The sequence below is a fragment of the Nymphaea colorata genome, chromosome 3 (assembly GCF_008831285.2).
Source record: "Nymphaea colorata isolate Beijing-Zhang1983 chromosome 3, ASM883128v2, whole genome shotgun sequence".
Classification (NCBI taxonomy): domain Eukaryota; kingdom Viridiplantae; phylum Streptophyta; class Magnoliopsida; order Nymphaeales; family Nymphaeaceae; genus Nymphaea; species Nymphaea colorata.
In genome coordinates, this window is record NC_045140.1 from 15,413,063 (window position 1) to 15,431,817 (window position 18,755).

Genomic DNA, 18,755 nt, shown 5'->3' on the forward strand with positions numbered 1-18,755 from the left:
AATTTGAAATTGGGATCATAAGTGCGAGGTTGGATTGGAATAGATTTGGAGAAGTATGCAGATGGGCAAATTGGATCTAGTCAAGAAAGCTGATTGAACTAGCAAAAGATATTTGGTTTTTTATCATATTAAACCAATCTTCAATTTATAATAACTTACGGAAAATGGGTTAAATAATAATTCTGAACTAATGATGTAAAAACCTAGTTAAGAGTGTTTTAATCATACGAGAAGGATAGGTCCCGTTTTTTTTAAGAAAAAGTTTAAGTGCTTTTACTACTAATTAATTCAAAAAGTTTCCTAGGTAGGACATACGAGAATTTCCCTAAATTGACCTCAATAAGATATCCTTGTGATTAATGCAGTGACAATGGGTATAAAAGTAATGTAGCGAATATTCGGCGGAGATCCCTTGTGGAAGCTAGCTGCTGCCAGCCACTTGACCTACCGGTCCGGTGGAAGAAAAACCGAAGAGGGCAGTCCTCAAATTGTATGAGAGAGAAATATTTTCCCACTCTATCTCTGGTTAGTTTTATGGATGTTATAATTTTGTGTCGTTACAAAAGGTGTATTTTGTTGCTAAAAATCATGGTCAAGTAACTAGTTATTGCACATGCACTTTTTGTGATAGACGAATAAGCATCTGATATATATATATATATACATATGTAAGCACTAAGCAAATGAATGAACGTCGATATATGAATAAGGAAATGGTTGAAGACAACCCAATATATAAATAAATAAGTTGTGTGGGCAACTTAACTGCCCATGGAAGCCTACCTGCATATGACTCTGCCATTGAATATAGAAGCTATAAGTATGTATGTGACAAGTCACATTTTCGCTTGCTTTCAACTATCAAGGTAGCAAGCAATAAAAGAATCCCACGATCAACACCTCACACTTATGTCTCAACTTTTTGTCATTTGAAGAGCACTCTACTCAGGGTTCCCTTTCGATTGAATGAAAAATAAATGAGCAATTTCGTCTATAGACATAAGGTAAGGGTAGATATGTTAATATTTCGTTTGGAATGCAGTGTTCTCCAAATGTGTGATGTGAGCGTGAATTGGTCCTTTATTCTCCATCCAAATGCACATCCATCCTTCGCTATTTATTGATTAGGTCTTAGGGGTATCTTAGTCATTTTCCGTTGATCATAATCGTCCTTGTCCGGCAGTCTTAAACGGCGAAACAAGTCTGGCACAAGTAAGTAAAACCGTATTTCTATATTGTTAATTATTATCGATTAAAGGTGTGTTTAGTTATCTTAAAAAGTTAGGAAAGCGATCATTTAAATTGAAATAAAAATTCCAACCCAGCGTCAAGCTCCCCATGGTACGTGGCGGCCTTGTAGAATTAAGGACTGCACCCAGCACGAGCCTCAACTGGGCTTCCTTGCTCCATCATTTTAGGCCGCCCATCCGACCCAGAAGCTGATCATAACGAGAACAGGGAAAGACAATCGAATCAAGCCCTTCCATCGATTGATTGCCGCGTCAAACAAGGGCCCGGCCGTTCAAGCTTCTTGCGAAGTTGGCGTCGTCTCCCGTCTAACCGTCACCCTTCGGTGCTTTGGTTATCACTTCGCAGCCGACCGAGAGAGGGCGAAGAGATTTCCGGAATATAACGGTTGATTGACCGACGAGGAAAAGCGGTAAAAAGGTGGAGATTCTCACCGTCTCGCTTTTGTCGAGTGATGAGCTGTGAGGCCTGCGAGAAGAGAGGGACGCTCGGCAGAGTCAGAGGACGAGGAGGAAGAGGAAAGAGAGAAACCAGGGGAAGGGCAAGTGGAAGAGGAGTATCGAATTACGAATTGGACTCGAACGGGTCGAAATCGAGATATATGTTTATCCTCTTGACAGGGATTGCAAGAGGAAGAGGACTCTCCTGCCTTCATGGGATTCTACCATGCCCAGCGTCGTTTTCGAGTTACTTCTGTCATCCGGGAGTGATATTATCGGTTGGTGGCTGATCGGTTCGCCTCTTTCTCCTATCTTGATCCCCGCAACATGTGGTCGTCTTTCTGGAGGAGCCGGAACCGGTTGTCGATCGATCAATTCAGGTGCCATTCTGGTGTTTCTACTAAGCGCTTCTATTCCCCGGGTTTTCTTGTTCCTTTAATCTTTTTTCTCTCTCTTTCCGGGATTGCGGATTAGATCGGAGGCGAATCCTTCGCTTCTTCCTCCTCTTTCGTTGGGAATTTTAGGGCTATTCTCTTGCTGAAAGTTCAATTTCAGTATTGGATTTCGGATCCCGGTATTCGTGCCCTTTGGGTACATCTTTGCTCCGGTCTGACTTCTGCTTCCTCTGGCATAATTGCCTCTTTCTCGTTTTGTTTGTGAAATTTTGGTGCGTTTGTCCTACTTCGGCTTGTCCTAGTTAAAATTGATAGGCTTGTGCTTGAGGCTAGTACTTGGAACGCTCTCTTATACGAGATCATGTGAGAAATAGCTGGAAAATGTGGAAGCTATAAAGGGAGCCTCGAACTTGGTGAGCAATTCCAGATGCGATGGACCTGCAAATAATGGGAATCGGGAGCGGTTGGGAGTCCTAGTGTGGTTAAAGTTTTAAATAGGGATAACGCAAACGACCTAGTAAGGAGCGGGATTATCAGTTTTCATCTGTAAAAGTGTCCAAAGGTTTCTATTTGGTAAATTGGTCTTAGAATTTTGCGTACCATTTTAAATCCTTTAATGGTTTTAGCAAAAAGAGATTGATCGCCTGGATTGGTACTTTATACAAAAGCAGCTTTTTGTCGTGTGCTTTAAGGCCCCGTCTGGGATAAGGGCAGGTAAAAAACATCTGATGGATCGAATTTTTCATGTCTAATGTATTTAAATAGATATTAAAAAAAAGAAAGGATTTCATCCAGAAGATTACGCTTCTTTTTAGTCAACAATCCTTTGTGTGAAAGCCTTCAGATTAAGCAGACAAATATTTGCAATTACGATGTCCTCTTGTAATGCAGAGGATATATGTTGAAGTAATGCTATTGCTACCTATGTAGAGCAACCGTTGATATATGTTTGTACGTTGAAGTAAGACTTGTTTGAGATGAACACTTTTGGAGTTTCATTTGCCATGTGGAAATTGTAATGCTAGTCAGGCGGTGCTTATGGACAACGTTTATTTTTGCTATTTCAGATGTATCGATGACAATGGTTCTCCATCATTAATGAAATAACGGCATGATGAACTAATTCTGCCACTTATGTTTGCTAGACAAAGTCAAGATGTTTGAGCCCCCGAACTTCAGTCTTCCGCTGTGGACTATCTGAGATTTTCTTATTCAACTAATTTAGGTGTTAATTGCCCCTTAATTTTGCCCATAGAGCTGAAACTGTCTTGTTGTTTAATCTTATATTGCTTTAGCTGAACATGTGTGAACTAGTTACCAAGTCTTCACATTACAGATATCTCATTGAGCAGTTGCAGAAGATCCAATTTGTCAATGAGGTTAATAAGGTAATGGATTGTAAGACCATATTTCAGGACATCTTTGTATATCTCACCTACACAAAATGTTTTTACCTTCTTTTGTCTTTGTGTGAAGGATTTTGTGATCGAGGCTCTTAGGACAATCTCTGAATTAGTGACTTACGGTGACCAGCATGATCCTGCCTTTTTTGAGTGAGATTCAGCACCTGCGTTTTCCTTTATTATTTTTGTTGCCCCTCTGTATGTTTTGTCCTATAATATGTCATTTCAGATTTTTCATGGAGAAGCAAGTCATGGGTGAGTTTGTGCGTATACTCAAAGCTAGTCAAACCATGAGTGTTGCCCTCCAATTGCTTCAGACTCTCAGTATAATGATTCAAAATTTGAAAAGTGAACATGCTATTTGTAAGTTTTCGAGCTATTGAACTGGTTATAGGATCTGTCCTCTGGATGGATGTGTGCTAAAGTGTTGTCCTTCACGTGCAGATTATATTTTCAGTAATGAGCACATAAATTCTCTGATTACATATCCTTTTGATTTCCGTAACGAAGAGCTTCTTTCATATTACATTTCCTTTCTGAGGTTTGTCCTTCTCAATGACCCCTTCCAAGTAGTTGCTGATTTTTCTAGGAAAGTGGCTTTCCTTGCCATGTTTTTTAGGTCCATTCTCAGATCTGATCTTCAACTTCTTTATGTTAAGTTGTTTTCAATTTCTCATGACCTTCTTGATACATTTCTGTAGGGCGATCAGTGGAAAACTGGACAAGAATACCATCTCATTGCTTGTGAAGACAGACAATGTAAGTTCAAGGTCTACAGTGTGTCGTGAAAATTTGATGACTTATGTAATCTTGTTATTATGAGTAAGATACACTGTCATTGTCTGTGTGCATTAACCTCTTTCATTGATAAATCATGTGTTTTATGATATATGTTGCAGAAATTTAGGCAGTGGCTTTGCTGCATTCAAATTCAATATTCTTGAAACCTAACCTACATGTTTCCAAATGCTTGTAGAATTGGTGCTGATTTAAATAAAATATATACCTCTTATCTGGGAGTTATAACCTTCATAATTGGTAATATACTCATTCAGGATTTGACAGATACAATTTCAAACGAGATCCCTCTAGGTTGCACATCATTTTTTAGCTTTGCTGTCTTTATGATCTATGATATTCCTTGCCATTTTCTTCTTTCCTGGTTTTGCTGCTCAATATTTTTATGCTTTTGCTGTTTACTATTATGAGGAGAATTTGGTCTGCATAGCTGTTTGTGCTTTGACACTAAATGGTACATTGCGCTGTTCACTGTTTTGAATATTTCTGTCTGAAATTGGTCAGGATGAAGTAGTTTCTTTCCCGCTATATACAGAAGCAATAAAATTTGCTTTTCATGAGGAGAATATGGTCCGCATTGCTGTTTGCGCTTTGACACTAAATGTCTACCATGGTAAGTTTATATTCTTACTGCTTGAGTGTTTCTGGGAAAAGGTCTATATTCTTGCATCCTGTTAGACTGGCATGGATTGGTGCATTATGTTATTATATTTAGACTTCAGGTAGAAGTGTCGGTGCATTATGTTTCAACTGTTCAAATTTTCCATCACATTTGGACTTGAAATTGTTTCTGGGATAACTCCACGCATAATGCCACTTCTGGGTCCACACTTAGAGCACAGACAGCATACTTAGTTAATTTAAAAGCTTTTTTTCTGAGAAAAATCCTTCTCTTTAGATTATTGAAAAACTAGCATATGAAAAGGTAGTTATTTGCTATCTTGTCCGGATATTGCAGTTATTTGAACCTTAGTAGGAAATCTGGATTAATTTTCTTTATGTTTATGCATTGAATGCCTTTAAGTTGCAAGTTTTTGGAGACTAATTTATTTTTCATATTTTTCAATGAAATGGTACATCTTTCCATGGTTTTTTCAGTTGGAGACGAACATGTGAACAGATACATCACAGGACCAGCTGTGGGAAATTATTTTTCTGATTTTGTCACCTACTTTAGGAAGCAATGCATCAAATTGGATAAATGGGTCTCTGAAGCTTCTAGGTAAGAAATAGTTACTAGTTTGGTGGTTGATATTTGGCATTCGTGCTTTGTCTCACGTGGTGTTGCTTTGTGCCTATGGAAGAGGGAAAAAGAGAAAATGGATGGCAAGGTCCATATTGAGCCACCTGAGTGCAACTTAGAAACAACTGCACAAAAGCTCATTCGAGTGCATTACTTATTCAATTAACGCTTACAGTGAGGCCACTCAAAACTCAGTAACTAATGAAATCAACCTATGGTTGGTTTAATTTGTGATTCTGGTCATAAGTTTTGCAACTTTGCATCTATGCTTAATGAAACATCTGGGTTTATTTTCATGTTTGTGCTATTCTTCAAGTGCTTACAGTTTGTAGCTTTCACTGTGGAATCAGTGGTCATATCTCTTTTTGTTACTTTGGTTTCTGTTTGTTTCCTCTGTCCGTGTGGTTTTTCTAAAGGTGTAAAATCATGTTTCCAAATTAGGGAAAGTTTTTGTGTTTCATTTCTGGAATCATTATTCATTTCAAGTTTGTGTTAGAAGTAGGCATTTTAAAATGGTTTTTTGTTTCAAAAATAACTTATTGAAATTGATTGAAACCTGAACTTGGCACTGAGCTCACTTTCATTATGAACCTCCTGAACAAAACCAGTCCAACTTTGAATATATAAACAATATATTTGCTAGAAAACCAGAGTTGTGAGTTCTGGATACTCATGTTTCCTGATAAGCATTCCTCAACTTGTATGACAGGGATCCTGGATGTACTCGTGCAACTTCTAATATTAATTCTGCAGTTGATGAAATTGAAGACAACTTATACTACTTCAGTGACATTATTTCATCGGGTGTTCCCAATTTGGATAGGTTAATAACAGATAATATATTGCAGCTTTTGGTATTTCCATTATTTCTGCCTTCTATTAAGATGGATTTTACTGATGTAAGTATATGCTGCATTTGTATTTTTTTATTTTCTTCAGATTCTTTAAGTAGTGACTTGTTTCGGGGATTGACTTATCAAGTTTTTGGTATTTGATTTCAGGAGACAACTATTGGCACTACAACATCTTTGTTTCTACTTTGTTGTATCTTGCGAATAGTCAAAACTAAAGACTTAGCTAGTGGAATAGGTGCTGCACTTTTCTGTCCACCTGAAGTTTTCGTTCAAAAGTTGGACCCAAGATCCAATGGTGATGCATGTGATTTTCAGACGTTCCATGAGAACTTAAAGCCAAAGCAAGAATCTCTTTATGGAGAGAAAGGCATAGAATGTTCAAAAAATACCGTACAGAATATTTCTTCTGCTCATATTGGTTCAGCTGAAGAATTTTTCTTGCATCACAATTGTAGTGCAAGAAATCTGGCTTTGAGGTGAAAACCTGTTCCAGTAGTCATCTTTACATTCAAGAGCAACTTGTTAAAGCCTGCTTTGTTGCTCCATCGACAAGGAATTATTTTTTTTTGTTAGGTTTTATTGGTGAAACTTTCAAGGTTCAATAAACTTCAACTAAGTAATATAAGTAATCATTGAATCTATTGGAAATCTGCTCTTTAGAAGTACCTTCATCTTGACATAATCTATTGTTCTTTCTTCTGCCCGCAGAACTAGTAGTTTCATTTAAGAGATAATCTCGTAGCAGAACTCTTGCCTTTTGTATGTGGATATGTTACATTATGCTCTGTTAATATGAAGGTCATGTCTTAACCATGAAATTGTTTTTTGTAGGGAGATACTGCTATCCTATATCATCGATGGTGAGGAGGTGCAGGTCCTTGGTTCTTTGAGTGTATTAGCTACCTTATTGCAAACAAAAGGTTATAATGCTTGGTTAGACTGCATCCTAAGGGGTTTTTGCATTCGCATTATGTGTTTTTTGTCTGACAAAGATGCTTTGTTCTTCTTATAGAACTGGATGAATCAATGCTGGATGCACTTGGAATTCTCCCCCAAAGACAGCAACATAAGAAACTTTTGCTAGTAAGTTTCTATTTCTTTGATGGTAGCCTGCTGATTGAAAAACCAGTGAACAATTTTACACTTGATGTTTGATGTTTTTCATCTATACATGATAAGGAGGAACATGTAGTCAGCTGATCCATTGGAGAACTTCACTGGATGACATTGAATTTTCTTTCTTTTTTTGGTGGAAATTTGCACGGTTGTCTTCATGATGATGAATTCTTGCAATATATTCTCTTACAGAGTTTGTTTTTATAAGCACATTAGAATTCACTTTGTGGCCTTTGTATGTGGCAAGGCAGAATATGCTGAGTGTTTTACATGTTTATTTAGCATTAGGTTCTGTTGGTTTAGATTTCTATTATATGTGAATGTTTTCTTGGTTGTTAAAAGAAGGGACATGAAGGTTTTTTTGTCGGACAAGGTGCTTGGTAGTTCACATGTTTGTTAGAATAATGACTTCAACGTTTTTGTTGGACTCTGTTCCAAGGTAGGTGATGTTAGAATGATGATTTATAGATTTAACGAACACATAAAAAATTTTGTTGCTTGGGTCGATTGGAAGTAACTGATCATCAAGTTAATGACATTTGAAGATGCTAAGAATGCAACTTTGCAAGTTCTCTAACAGAAAACCAAGCAAAAAAGCCTGTTAAAGAGTTAAGGGCATTGAATTATGAAAGAAAGTTTGACAAGCCTATGTAAAGTAGTATTAGTGAAGTTTGTACAAGGTTATCAGGTCCTTCTGTATTTGACCTAACAAAGGATTGTACGAGCTAACGTGTGTACTTTAGTAAATAAATAATTGCATGTCAAAGATTGTTGATTTTCTTGTGCTCTGTTTGAGGTTCTCTTATTTCTGATTTTCTCTGTTTTTCATTGAAGCAGCCACATGAAAGCATCCAGTAACAAAGCTATACGAGAAATAACTTGCATAATAGTTCATTTGAAATTTGCATGGGGTTTCTTTTGACTAGAGATATAACTTGTTATGGTCTGGAAGCAGCTAATTAAGTTGTATGCTTGGGACATATATTAGCCACATTTGAAAAAAAATTGGGGGAAACATATCCACTGAAGTTTTTGGAATTGTCAAATTGAATGGCATGGATATTTTCCTTTTTCTGGACCAAAGTGATCCTTGTAAATGAGGATTTTGCTTTGCATGAAGTGCATTTTCATTATAAAATGCTTATAGACGTAATACTTGCAACCCCAGCAAGCCTTGGTGGGTGAATCCTCTGGTGAAGAGCAGCTATTTTCATCAGGAATTAATTCATTGAAGGATGGCATCAGCAGTGAACTTGACATGTACCTGCAAAAACTCAAGGTACTTATGTTGTGTTCGTAGTGACCTGTACATTAGTTCTCTTTTATGTTTCCTGTGCTTCGTTCCTGACTTTTGATTTATCAAGGGCATGTGTGGCTTCTTTCCTTTTAGGAAGTAGAGAAATTTATTGCTTTGCTATGGTTTCAACTTTCAAATAGTTATTGTGAATTGAATAAAGACATGGATTCTACAGAACAAATCAAAGTCATATTTTTCAATGTTTGCATGGCGACCTTACTCAAGTTCATTATTTGCATAACATTCTTTCCTGTAAACTTGATGATGCAGAGCACATGGAATGAGCTCTGTATTAGATTTCATTTTCTATCAATATAAGTTTGGAAATAATTCTCAAACATAGATGATTCTGGTTCAATTTTTTCCAGACAACTTTTTGGGAATCATCTGAATAACTTCATGGAGAAGAGTGAATGTTGTGCCTCACCAAGAGAGACTAACTTTCTTTGTTATTCTGAGGCAATAAGATGTGGCTCTTTAGCATATCTTGAGTGTTAATAGTGCATAGCGCATGCATATGATTTAAAATTGCCTTCATCATATATAATTTTGGTATCGAATCCTGACATCTAGATGATGTCATTTCCTTGTTTGAAGTGCTTTAGCATCTTATCTCTGGTCTCTGTGGTGAGCCGATAGTAAAAGGCAAATGTGAAGAGTTGCATGAAAGCTGAAAACCATGAATCAACTCCCTGCCCTGCCATTCTGTTGCCTGAGTTTTTCAATAATGTTGTTCTATAGGGCTTGGTGCCAGTGGTCGAGGCACACCCGAATTCAAGAAAAAATGAAAACAATAATGTACATCAAAGTTTCTGTTCAGTGCAGGAAAGATGCATCGCATGTTCTGAGCACAATTGCTCCTGGACAATGTCGGGTGTCTTTTTCCATATTTACATTTTGTAGGCAAGTGTATTTACACAAGTTTTTATCAAACTGGCCCTTTTGTTTAGGTTCAAATTCTAGGAATAACCCGAGCCTCAACAGTCAATTAAGCTTTTATTCTACAGAGGGAAGTTCATACCCATTGAGGCTGGCAAAGATAATTGGATCAGAATAAGTTTCTGAGTTGATCCGAAGAAATCCTTTTCGTGCTAGATTACATACATCTAGGTTGGATTTGGTTATTCACCAGTTTTGAACCATTAAATTTCAAAAGCTAAGCTAAGTGTGCACCTATCTTTCCCTAATATCAAGAACAGACAATGTTCATATAGAAAACTGATTGATCGACACCTTGTTTTAAAACTTTAGATTGTTTTGCCCATTGTGTTATCTATTACTTGATGTTTATTTGATTTATTTGCAAATATGCTTTCTTTTGTTATTTTTGTAGGATGAATATGGTCTATCTTCTTCAACTATGGACCCCGAAATAAGTCCACAAAAGCATCGATATCAGGTTCATTTTCCTAACTCTGATTAATTTTGTTTAAGAATGTAAGATACTTCAGTCATAAGGTTTGGAGCTAGGAGGTAAATGCTAACTTGCAACTTCTTCATAACATGGTCAAGTATCTGCTGTGCTTGTTATGAACTTTTACTCAACAGTCTTTTCAACCATTCTGTGGGAGTATTCCATTAAAAATCATATTTGCATAAAAAATTATAGGTGTTTATGTAAGTAAGTGTATCTGCATGTATCATTTCTGAACATTATGATCGTTAAGTCATTAATAAGGAACTAAAATGTATATAAGAAGTAAAACATTGACCATGTCACAATTATATTGTGATATCTGAATTTTTTGTCATTTCGGTATCTTGCAATAGTTTCAACTTTATGCCATGATAAAATCCTGTGTTCGTCAGAACCTCATCTGGATCTGTGACTGTGCTTTTGGGATAGCTGCTTCATCTAATGTTTCTTCTTGTTGAAATCACATGGTTATGTCTAAACTGTAGGACATGCTAAACAATTCTTTAAGTGCATGCAAAGGCACTTTTTTGTGTCTTAGTTACATTTCATACATGCTGAAATTTTCCCATGATACAATGTTATGTTTCTTTATTGGCATTCTGGAGGTTGTTTATGGCCATAGGATGGGACATTGTTGTCATGGCAGTCTTGTAAAATTAAACAAGTGTAGCACATAAAAAATTGATTTATGCGTTTTCACTAGGAACTTATGTAATCACATCTAAGTATTTAATTTTTCCAAGTATTTGATTTTTTCAGGTGCTTGATGCATTAGTGCATCTTCTTTTCAATAGATCAAACATTTCTGCTGAGACGTTGTGGCATGCTGGATGGCTCTTGCGTCAGTTGCTTCCTTCTGGTGAACAAGAATTTAAAAATGAGCACCTAAAACTTCTCCAGGTAGGATAAGTTTGATTCAAATACTTCACTGAAATCAACCAAAGAGCAATTGACAGTTTGGTGGATGATATTTTTATAATCTCTATGGCATGTTCTGGTTTACAATTTATATGGTCTTTTCTCATTGTATGCTGGTTAAGCTTTCTGGTACATATACTCATCAGGGGATTATGGCTTTGGCCTTGTTGGGCTTGTCAAGTTGTTGCACATGCACATGTTTGCACCAGTGTTGTACGTATCATACAACATGGGGCCGTATTGTACAATACGTATCTTTGCTTTTTTATTTTATGATATGATACACCACCCGTATCGCAAATAGGTGGTGTATCATATATGTATCACACATATCGTGCGATACATAGCTTGTATCGTATGGTATGGGGCAATACGCCCCGTATTGTATGATACATGTCTACTTTGGAAAATAAGGATGATAGTCCCACTCAAGATCAAAAGAGAACAAAAGAAAAAAGGCAACAAGACAAAAAAAAAAGAAGACAAAACAAAAAGGAAAGAAGAAAGAGATAGAAAACATGCCTGTCATCATTGTTTTTCTTCTTCTCCCTACGGTCGGAAAACTAATCGCTGCAACTTTTCTGTAGAAGCTCCGTCCAGCTCTTGATTTCTTCTCCGCTATTTTTCAAGTTTTTTTGCTTTGGGTTTCCCATACAAAGTCTACAAAGGCATGCCATCCGCATCGATGACGTTCTGACGAGTTGGCGGTGGTTGGAGAGTTTGGCTCGGCCTCTGCACGCTGAAAACCCTTGGAAAGAAGAGAGTGTTTGAGAAAAAGGAGAGAAGGCATAGAAGAAAATGAAAAGATGCACACTGGGTTATTTATACCCGACTTCAAAATTTCATGAATCATTCTCATTTTTCTAAGCTTTATGTTAGCAATTTTTAATCCTTTAACGCACAACATTTATTTTATCAAAATATTTGAAAAGTGGGTTGCATAACAAAATTCACCTTGTGGAAAATTTCGTAAAGAGGCTTGGGTTTACTATCTTCCCTTTGTTTCGGAAAGCTGTGAACCAGTTCCTGTTTAACCTAGTTGACTTGTTTATAAGCTTGAGTTTAAATTTAAGCTCGAGCTCGAGTCAAATTTACTCGGACAAGCTCGAGTCAAATTTACTCGGACAAGCTCGAGTCAAGGCCGAGTTGGCTCGACAGATTGAACATCTCTAGCATCAGCATATATTATATATATTGCATGGTGTACAATGACATGAATGACAAATATAAAATATTACTGGAAAACTGCAAAGAAGCTGTTGGGCATGTTCATGCTACAATAAAATTGACATTCTAAAAAAGGTGATTTTGAAGATTTGAGTATTCATGTTGGTTTTTGACAATCTCATGAAGGGTCCCGTTGCTGCAAAGCAAAGCCTAGCAGTTAGGCTAATGAAAATTGGAGAAAGCATGACACGGACCTATACTTGATGCATGCCGATGGAGATTGTTCTGGTTTAGTTTTTATCTCTCAGCATCTCTTTGACCAGTGACATGCCAAGTATGATTGCCACAAGAATTAGCGAAAGTATACATTCATTTGAAATCTCTCTGTCTCTTTCTCATGAATGTGTGTGCGCATGTGGGTTTGTGTGTATGTGTGTGTATATGTACAAAAGGAAAATATCTTTCTAAACAGTCTGTAACGATCCCAGTAATACTCAAATAAGGAAAGACAGTAAATGAAGTACATGTGGGGGAGATGAGGAGCCATGTCACTGTTGTCTGCCTTGTGGTTGGATACATATTCCAATGTTAACAAAATCAAGTTGTGGATAACAAGAAACTATTATCATGTGTGCAGAATACTGGAATCAGTTTTTCAATATGCACTGACTTCCGACTTTCTCTTCCAAGTTTTCTTATGATATTTGATACATAGAGCTTTATTTTATATGCAGGACTCATATGAAAAATGCTCTAATAATGTACTTAATGAAGTCAAAGGTTGCTGGTGTGACTTGCTTATTGCAATCATTATAGAAGAGTGGAAAAACTGTAAAAAGGGTACAAAATCTGACCTGTGAATTTTTGTCGTTTTAGGGATTTTTTTTTTCCTTTTCAATGATTTGAGGTTACTTTTATTGTAGCAATTGAGGCTTCATCCTTACAGAAAGATCTCAAGAGTATTATCATGCCTCACCAGTATATCTCCTCTGATGAAGGTTAGCCTTGGAAATTTGGTTATCTTTGCAATGTTGCAAAGATAAGAACAGTGTTTCTATATTCTTTTGCTACTTACACAACCAAGTTCAAAGTTCCTGGTACCTAGTTACGGATAAGTGATAGCATTTACATGACTCTTTTCAGATGACTCCTCTTCTGCTGCTGGCGGGAGGATGTGCGAAACAATAAAGGTACTATTATGGTCACATCATCTCTAGGAATACATTGAAGGCACGTCTAAACTCTAAAGCATGCCATCATTCATCCAGGGGCAGAGTGTGTTGTAGTATAAAATTGATCTTTTTTCTGCTTATATATGGTTGCTGAATGTGTGGCCTGCGTAGAAATGTATGGTGCAGGTTGTTGAAAAATGAGCGATCCATGTCTTTGAGTTCTTATGGCCATCTTGTTGAATTCCTTATGTAGTTCCATGCATTACATTCTGATTTCCTCTATACATTCAGGTGTTTGTACTTCATCATCAACTGCAAATCTTATCTCATGGAGGAACTTTGCCTGAACAACCTCGGGTCGGGACTCCAAGAAATGTCAACATGGAAACAAGAGCAAAAAGATCTGGCCTGGGTGTTATTAGCCCAAATCCAGGCACTGAAATAAATCTGGGTTAGTTTTCATAGCTCGACATATGACTTCTTATTGTCATTCACATCAAAATTTATTTACTTTATGGATAGGATTTCTGTGGTTCACATGTAAGCCCTGTTGCTATTGCCATGACGCTATCTGCAGTGGATGCAATGCCTTGTAGAATCTCATTTGAAAGAGGCAAAGAGCGCCACTTTTTTTTCTTGGCCACTTCGACGGGAATGTTAGGATGGGTCCTTCTTGCAGAAGAGTTACCTCTCAAGCCGCAGCATGGAGTTGTTCGCGTTGCAGCACCATTAGCTGGGTCAAATGTATGTATACTTCACATCATCCTTTTGGAGAGTATCTTTTGCTGGATTCAACTTGAATTCTTCTCACATTCTTGATAACAAACTTAAATGTAAAAAGATGTTAGGATTTTCACTTGGGGTACCTTGACATGAGTCATTTCTGTGTCTTATGCTGTTTCATGCATATAAAATTGGTAATCTGATAAAAGTCAAGAAAACATTGGATTCAAAAATTGGTTGGGTGGAAGCTGTCATTGGGCTCTCAAGAGATGAAATCTTGAAGTGTGCAACAATAAAAGGCTTTCTCATTCCATCAGTCCATACATCTTTTTTAGAGCGAAGAAGCCACATTGTGTTTGTTAAAGCTTGTTTTGTGATTTTTGTACTTGCTTGAGATATGTTGCTAGCTAGACTGAGCTTACAGCTATGTGTTTAGCTATGTCAATGGATGCTGGTTGGTTTTTACATACAAGACATGTCCCCTATTTTCTTGTAATTGTGGTATTTTCTTTTATCAGTAAAACTATTTGATCAATAAAAAAAAAAAAAAATCCATGGTACATTCGTTGAATTTGAGCATTGACAATCCTTGTACTATAAATCTTCTTTTGAGGTAGAAACACTTTTACTCTTTAGTTTTTGAATCCCGTAGAAGTTTGCATCACATTTACATGTTAACAAGAGAAAATTATTTTTGAGAGAAGGCGAGTAGCCGAGTCTTCAGCCTTTTGATTCTTTCTTGTAGAATCAGATGTAAATATTCTTTGGCTACCAAATGGCCTTTATTTGTATTTCCTTTTTAATATTTTGAATATGGTAGAAGTTAATGTCGTATTTGTCTGCTGCTAATATAAGAGAGAACATTTTTTGTCAGAAGGGTAGTGGCTGAACAGGGGCTCAACCTTGGGCTTTCCAAATGGGGAAAATGCTCAACCGTACTTTGTTGTTTTACAAACAGTTAAAGAACTTCCAAAAGGATCACTTTTATGACAACGATTTTCTGCATTTTTTTCTCCAAAAGAGTTTTTGCACTTGGGAGTTTTTATGGTACATATTGCATTGTAGTGGACTTAGCAGATATATGTATGCAAGCACTCCGAATCGCAGTTTGTGGCTAATTGTTATTTTAAGAATGAGAGATGGTGAAATGAATTACTGAACATGGTAGGCGGCGATTGATATCAACCCGTAGAAGGTAATTCTCCATGTAAATAAATTTTAGTACCAAAGTTAGTACTTATGAAGTCAGTCTACTGTGTGTTAATTTTGTGTGGGAGACACTGCGTGCTGTTGTTTCATATTTAAGTAATTGAACATTGGAAAACTGATGATAATGTTACTGCTGAGAGTGTCTTACTCAAAGCTCAAAGGTTATGCTATTCAGTACATATCAGATTCATGTGCAATTTTCACTGATGTGATATGGTTGACTTCATGCTTATAGTACATCTTGTTCAAAAGCTAAGAGGATTTAACACTTTTTGAATCTGAAATATTAATTTCATGTACCAACTGTCAACATCATTTTGGAATTGCATTAATAAATTCTGGTGATTCTGATATTGCATGAATTTTCAAAATTTAGTTCTGCGGAGGTTTTGCTTGGGGATTGGTTTATCAATCTAAATTCTATCTGAACAGAGATACGGTCATCTGTCAGATTTACTCGCGGTTTGCCAAAACTCAAAGGTAGCAAGTGTGGAAACTTGGGTAGGGGTAGGGGATTAGCGTGGGGTGAAGACTAGTAAGGCGTTTATATTTCACGACTTGATCCATGGTCTCGTGATTGAAAGATTTCAGCTTCAAGTTGTAAAAAATGCCTTTCACAGTGCTCTTACAAGCAAACTTTTCGTTTTGTCTATTTCCGTTGCTGAAATTGTCATAGGCTATACAGTTTGTAACTAGCGTCTGACTTTTCAACAGCCCAAAATTGACGGTAAACATCCCAGGTGGTTACACTTGCGGATCCGTCCCTCTAGGTTACACTCCAAGGGGCAGCCGAAGTTGGAAAACCTTGGGATGGTGAAGACGAGACCAATGATGGATGGAAGATGGACTCTTGCTTTCAGAGACGAGCAATCTTGTAAAGACGCAGAAGCTATGGTACTTGAGGAGATGCATCTGCAAAGCAAAGAAGTGGAAACGAGACTAAAACCGTTATTGAACTTTGACAGCCCCACTTCTCAAGATGCAGCCATTGTGAGCTTGGATCCCTCTGGCACGACATCTCTTCCATTGTAGATATTGATATTTTCAGCGCTCCTCTTTTCATGTCTCCAGTATATCCTCCTGAATAAAGTTATAGACAGACGCAAGAAACAAAAACAAAAGTTAGGGGTGCAAGAGACTGGTTTTGGGATGCATGGTGTCCTGCATCCGAGCAGCCACAGCTACCTTCTGTACATTGCGAGTTCAGTAGGCGAATGTAGATCAGAATGAGTGCAGATTTTTTTTGTATAGTAGGTCAGTTGTATTTTAAATCTTGTTATTATCAGGCATTCTTTAACATGCCCATATTTGGGCTTCCATCTGTAGCACCATCTAATTTCCTTGTACCGCAACCGTGTGCTTTTCGTGTTGGTCTGAAGAAGGCTATTGCGTTTCTTTTTCGTTTCTCTATACTGAACTTTGTATAAGGTTTTCCTTTCTTTCTCCAATGAAAGACTGTTGGAGGATGGGGCCCAAGGATTGGCCTTCTAAATGAATGCTCTCTTGAGCGACAACCGAGTGAGAGTGAAGAGTTGTCCGGGTGGCATTTAACCGAGATGTTCCGCACATATTAAAAGGCAACATGGAACCTTTTCTGGTTCATTCCTTTTCATGATCAACGGAGATTGCCGGGTGCAACCTTACAGGGACGGCGGTCGTATTGCGGTTCATCTATGTGGATAAAGGTATTAGGCATGGCTTAAAGTCTACAGGATGGTCAAACATCAATCCCCATGAATGACAAAAGCAGGTTCCATGTGAAAAAATGTAAAGGAGGAGGAAAGAGCGGGAAAGAGACTAAGGATAAAGTATGCTGCCATCAGGAAACAAAATGACGCCATTAACAAAATCGAATTTGTTGGAAAACGAAAGGCACAATGAAATTAAAGATACGAAAAAGGAAAAAAAAAAAAAAAGGAAAGGGGAATGAGATCCTAAATCCAAGTCCCTTGTACTGCTGTTGTGTGCATGAAAGAGAGAAAGTCTTGCGTTTTGGGGAAAACACGAAAAAAGAAGAAAAGTGCTGATGACCACATCTGCTCATTGGATGATAAAGTAAATGTGGTAGGAAGAAAGTACCACAATACCAGGGATTTGACAATGCTTTTAGGGGCAACTTGTAGAATATGGTTCCACTTTTGTTTGCAACACTGATCACATTGGCATATGTTTTCTGAGATGGCCAGCTTTGTTCTTTAAAGATACTTGGGATTGGGCAAGAGTGGGGACCAGACCCAGTCTCTCAGTTTATGTCTAGTCAACAATGTGAACCTTTTGGCCACTTGTGGTCAAATCAGACAACCCTCTTGCCTTTATTCTGCAAGTTGAACCTCTTAAAAGAACTACAAGTTTTTCTTTATCCCTGCATATAAACTTTTAACACAGCGCAGTGGGTGCCCCACATTCGGCTGGTCATAAAGTGGAAAACTAATCCATCTTTTGAAGCGTTTACTGCCGACTCTTATGATGACCTGATTAGCGAATTAGATACTTGTTTGTTTTTGCCACTTGGTACGGTACAAGTTCTCCTGGTTCATCAAATGTGGAGCTTCTTTCGTCCCCAGTATAACCGTATAGGCTTCTTAATTTATTTCTCTTTACGTGCTTTTTCTTCAGCTGTGTGCTACTTTGTTTTCTTGTGTTCGCCTTGTTCTTCTGTGGTGGACCAGCTAAAAGTGAAAAACCATCAAGTCGTGTACTATATGAATGCTATATTCTCTCTCCATCTCCCTCTCCCTCTCTCTAACTATGTATCACGGGTCCAACCCCGTGGAAATGTGCTGATAAATTTTAATGTTATTTTGATCGTCTATTGTGTGTATTAATTGGGTTCCCACCCGCGTCCTTACCTCCTATTGTTGGACTTGCTCACTGAAGTTTTTGATAAATAGACGATCTACCTTGGCCACGTCCAGGAAGTTGGTAGACGTTATTTCGCCTAGAACATTAATGCCGTCAATGCCTGTGGGGGCAACTTCTATTGAATTTAGAACACATTTTCTCTGTTACGCACTCTTTTGGTGTTGGAGAACACTATCATCATTCATCACGAATATCATTATGGTCCACGTTCATAAACATGTTGGTGAAGGAATTGGTAAAAGAGAAGCGGGATCTGAGTGGAGCACTCTTTCAACATCAGTTGCATACTTTTCTCGCTTGTAAAGCATCTAGACCATCGATTATCTCAAGTAGGTGTTGAATAAGAATGTATTTAAGCAGCAAATTAAGTACATTGTTGGACAAAGCAGGAGGTGTCCAGATAATTCAATTTAAGTACAAGGAGAAACGGTCGAACAAGCAATGCAGAAGGCTTGGGCTATTGTTGGAAAAGGAGTGCGAGTCTTTCCCTTTC

The 18,755-nt window shown here is 37.6% G+C and overlaps 1 protein-coding gene across 2 annotated transcripts; it reads left to right on the plus strand.

The window, feature by feature from the left end:
* Positions 1-1,657: 1,657 nt before the first annotated feature.
* On the plus strand, positions 1,658-16,810 carry LOC116249730 (protein TRANSPARENT TESTA 9). 2 transcript variants are annotated; one of them, XM_031622961.2, is made up of 21 exons: positions 1,661-2,068; positions 3,420-3,471; positions 3,560-3,636; positions 3,716-3,849; positions 3,931-4,027; positions 4,188-4,245; positions 4,789-4,897; positions 5,383-5,506; positions 6,237-6,426; positions 6,529-6,857; positions 7,213-7,301; positions 7,394-7,464; positions 8,666-8,776; positions 10,128-10,193; positions 10,971-11,111; positions 13,031-13,136; positions 13,220-13,294; positions 13,440-13,486; positions 13,760-13,919; positions 14,046-14,212; positions 16,115-16,810. In XM_031622961.2, exons 1-21 carry the CDS (start codon positions 2,016-2,018, stop codon positions 16,430-16,432), a joined length of 2,574 nt encoding a protein of 857 aa, XP_031478821.1. In that variant the 5' UTR covers positions 1,661-2,015; the 3' UTR covers positions 16,433-16,810. The 2 variants fall into 2 exon arrangements, with proteins under 2 accessions (XP_031478824.1, XP_031478821.1); XM_031622964.2 differs by lacking the exon at positions 16,115-16,810 and having other exon boundaries at positions 1,658-2,068; positions 13,991-14,206.
* The last annotated feature ends 1,945 nt before the right edge of the window (positions 16,811-18,755 follow it).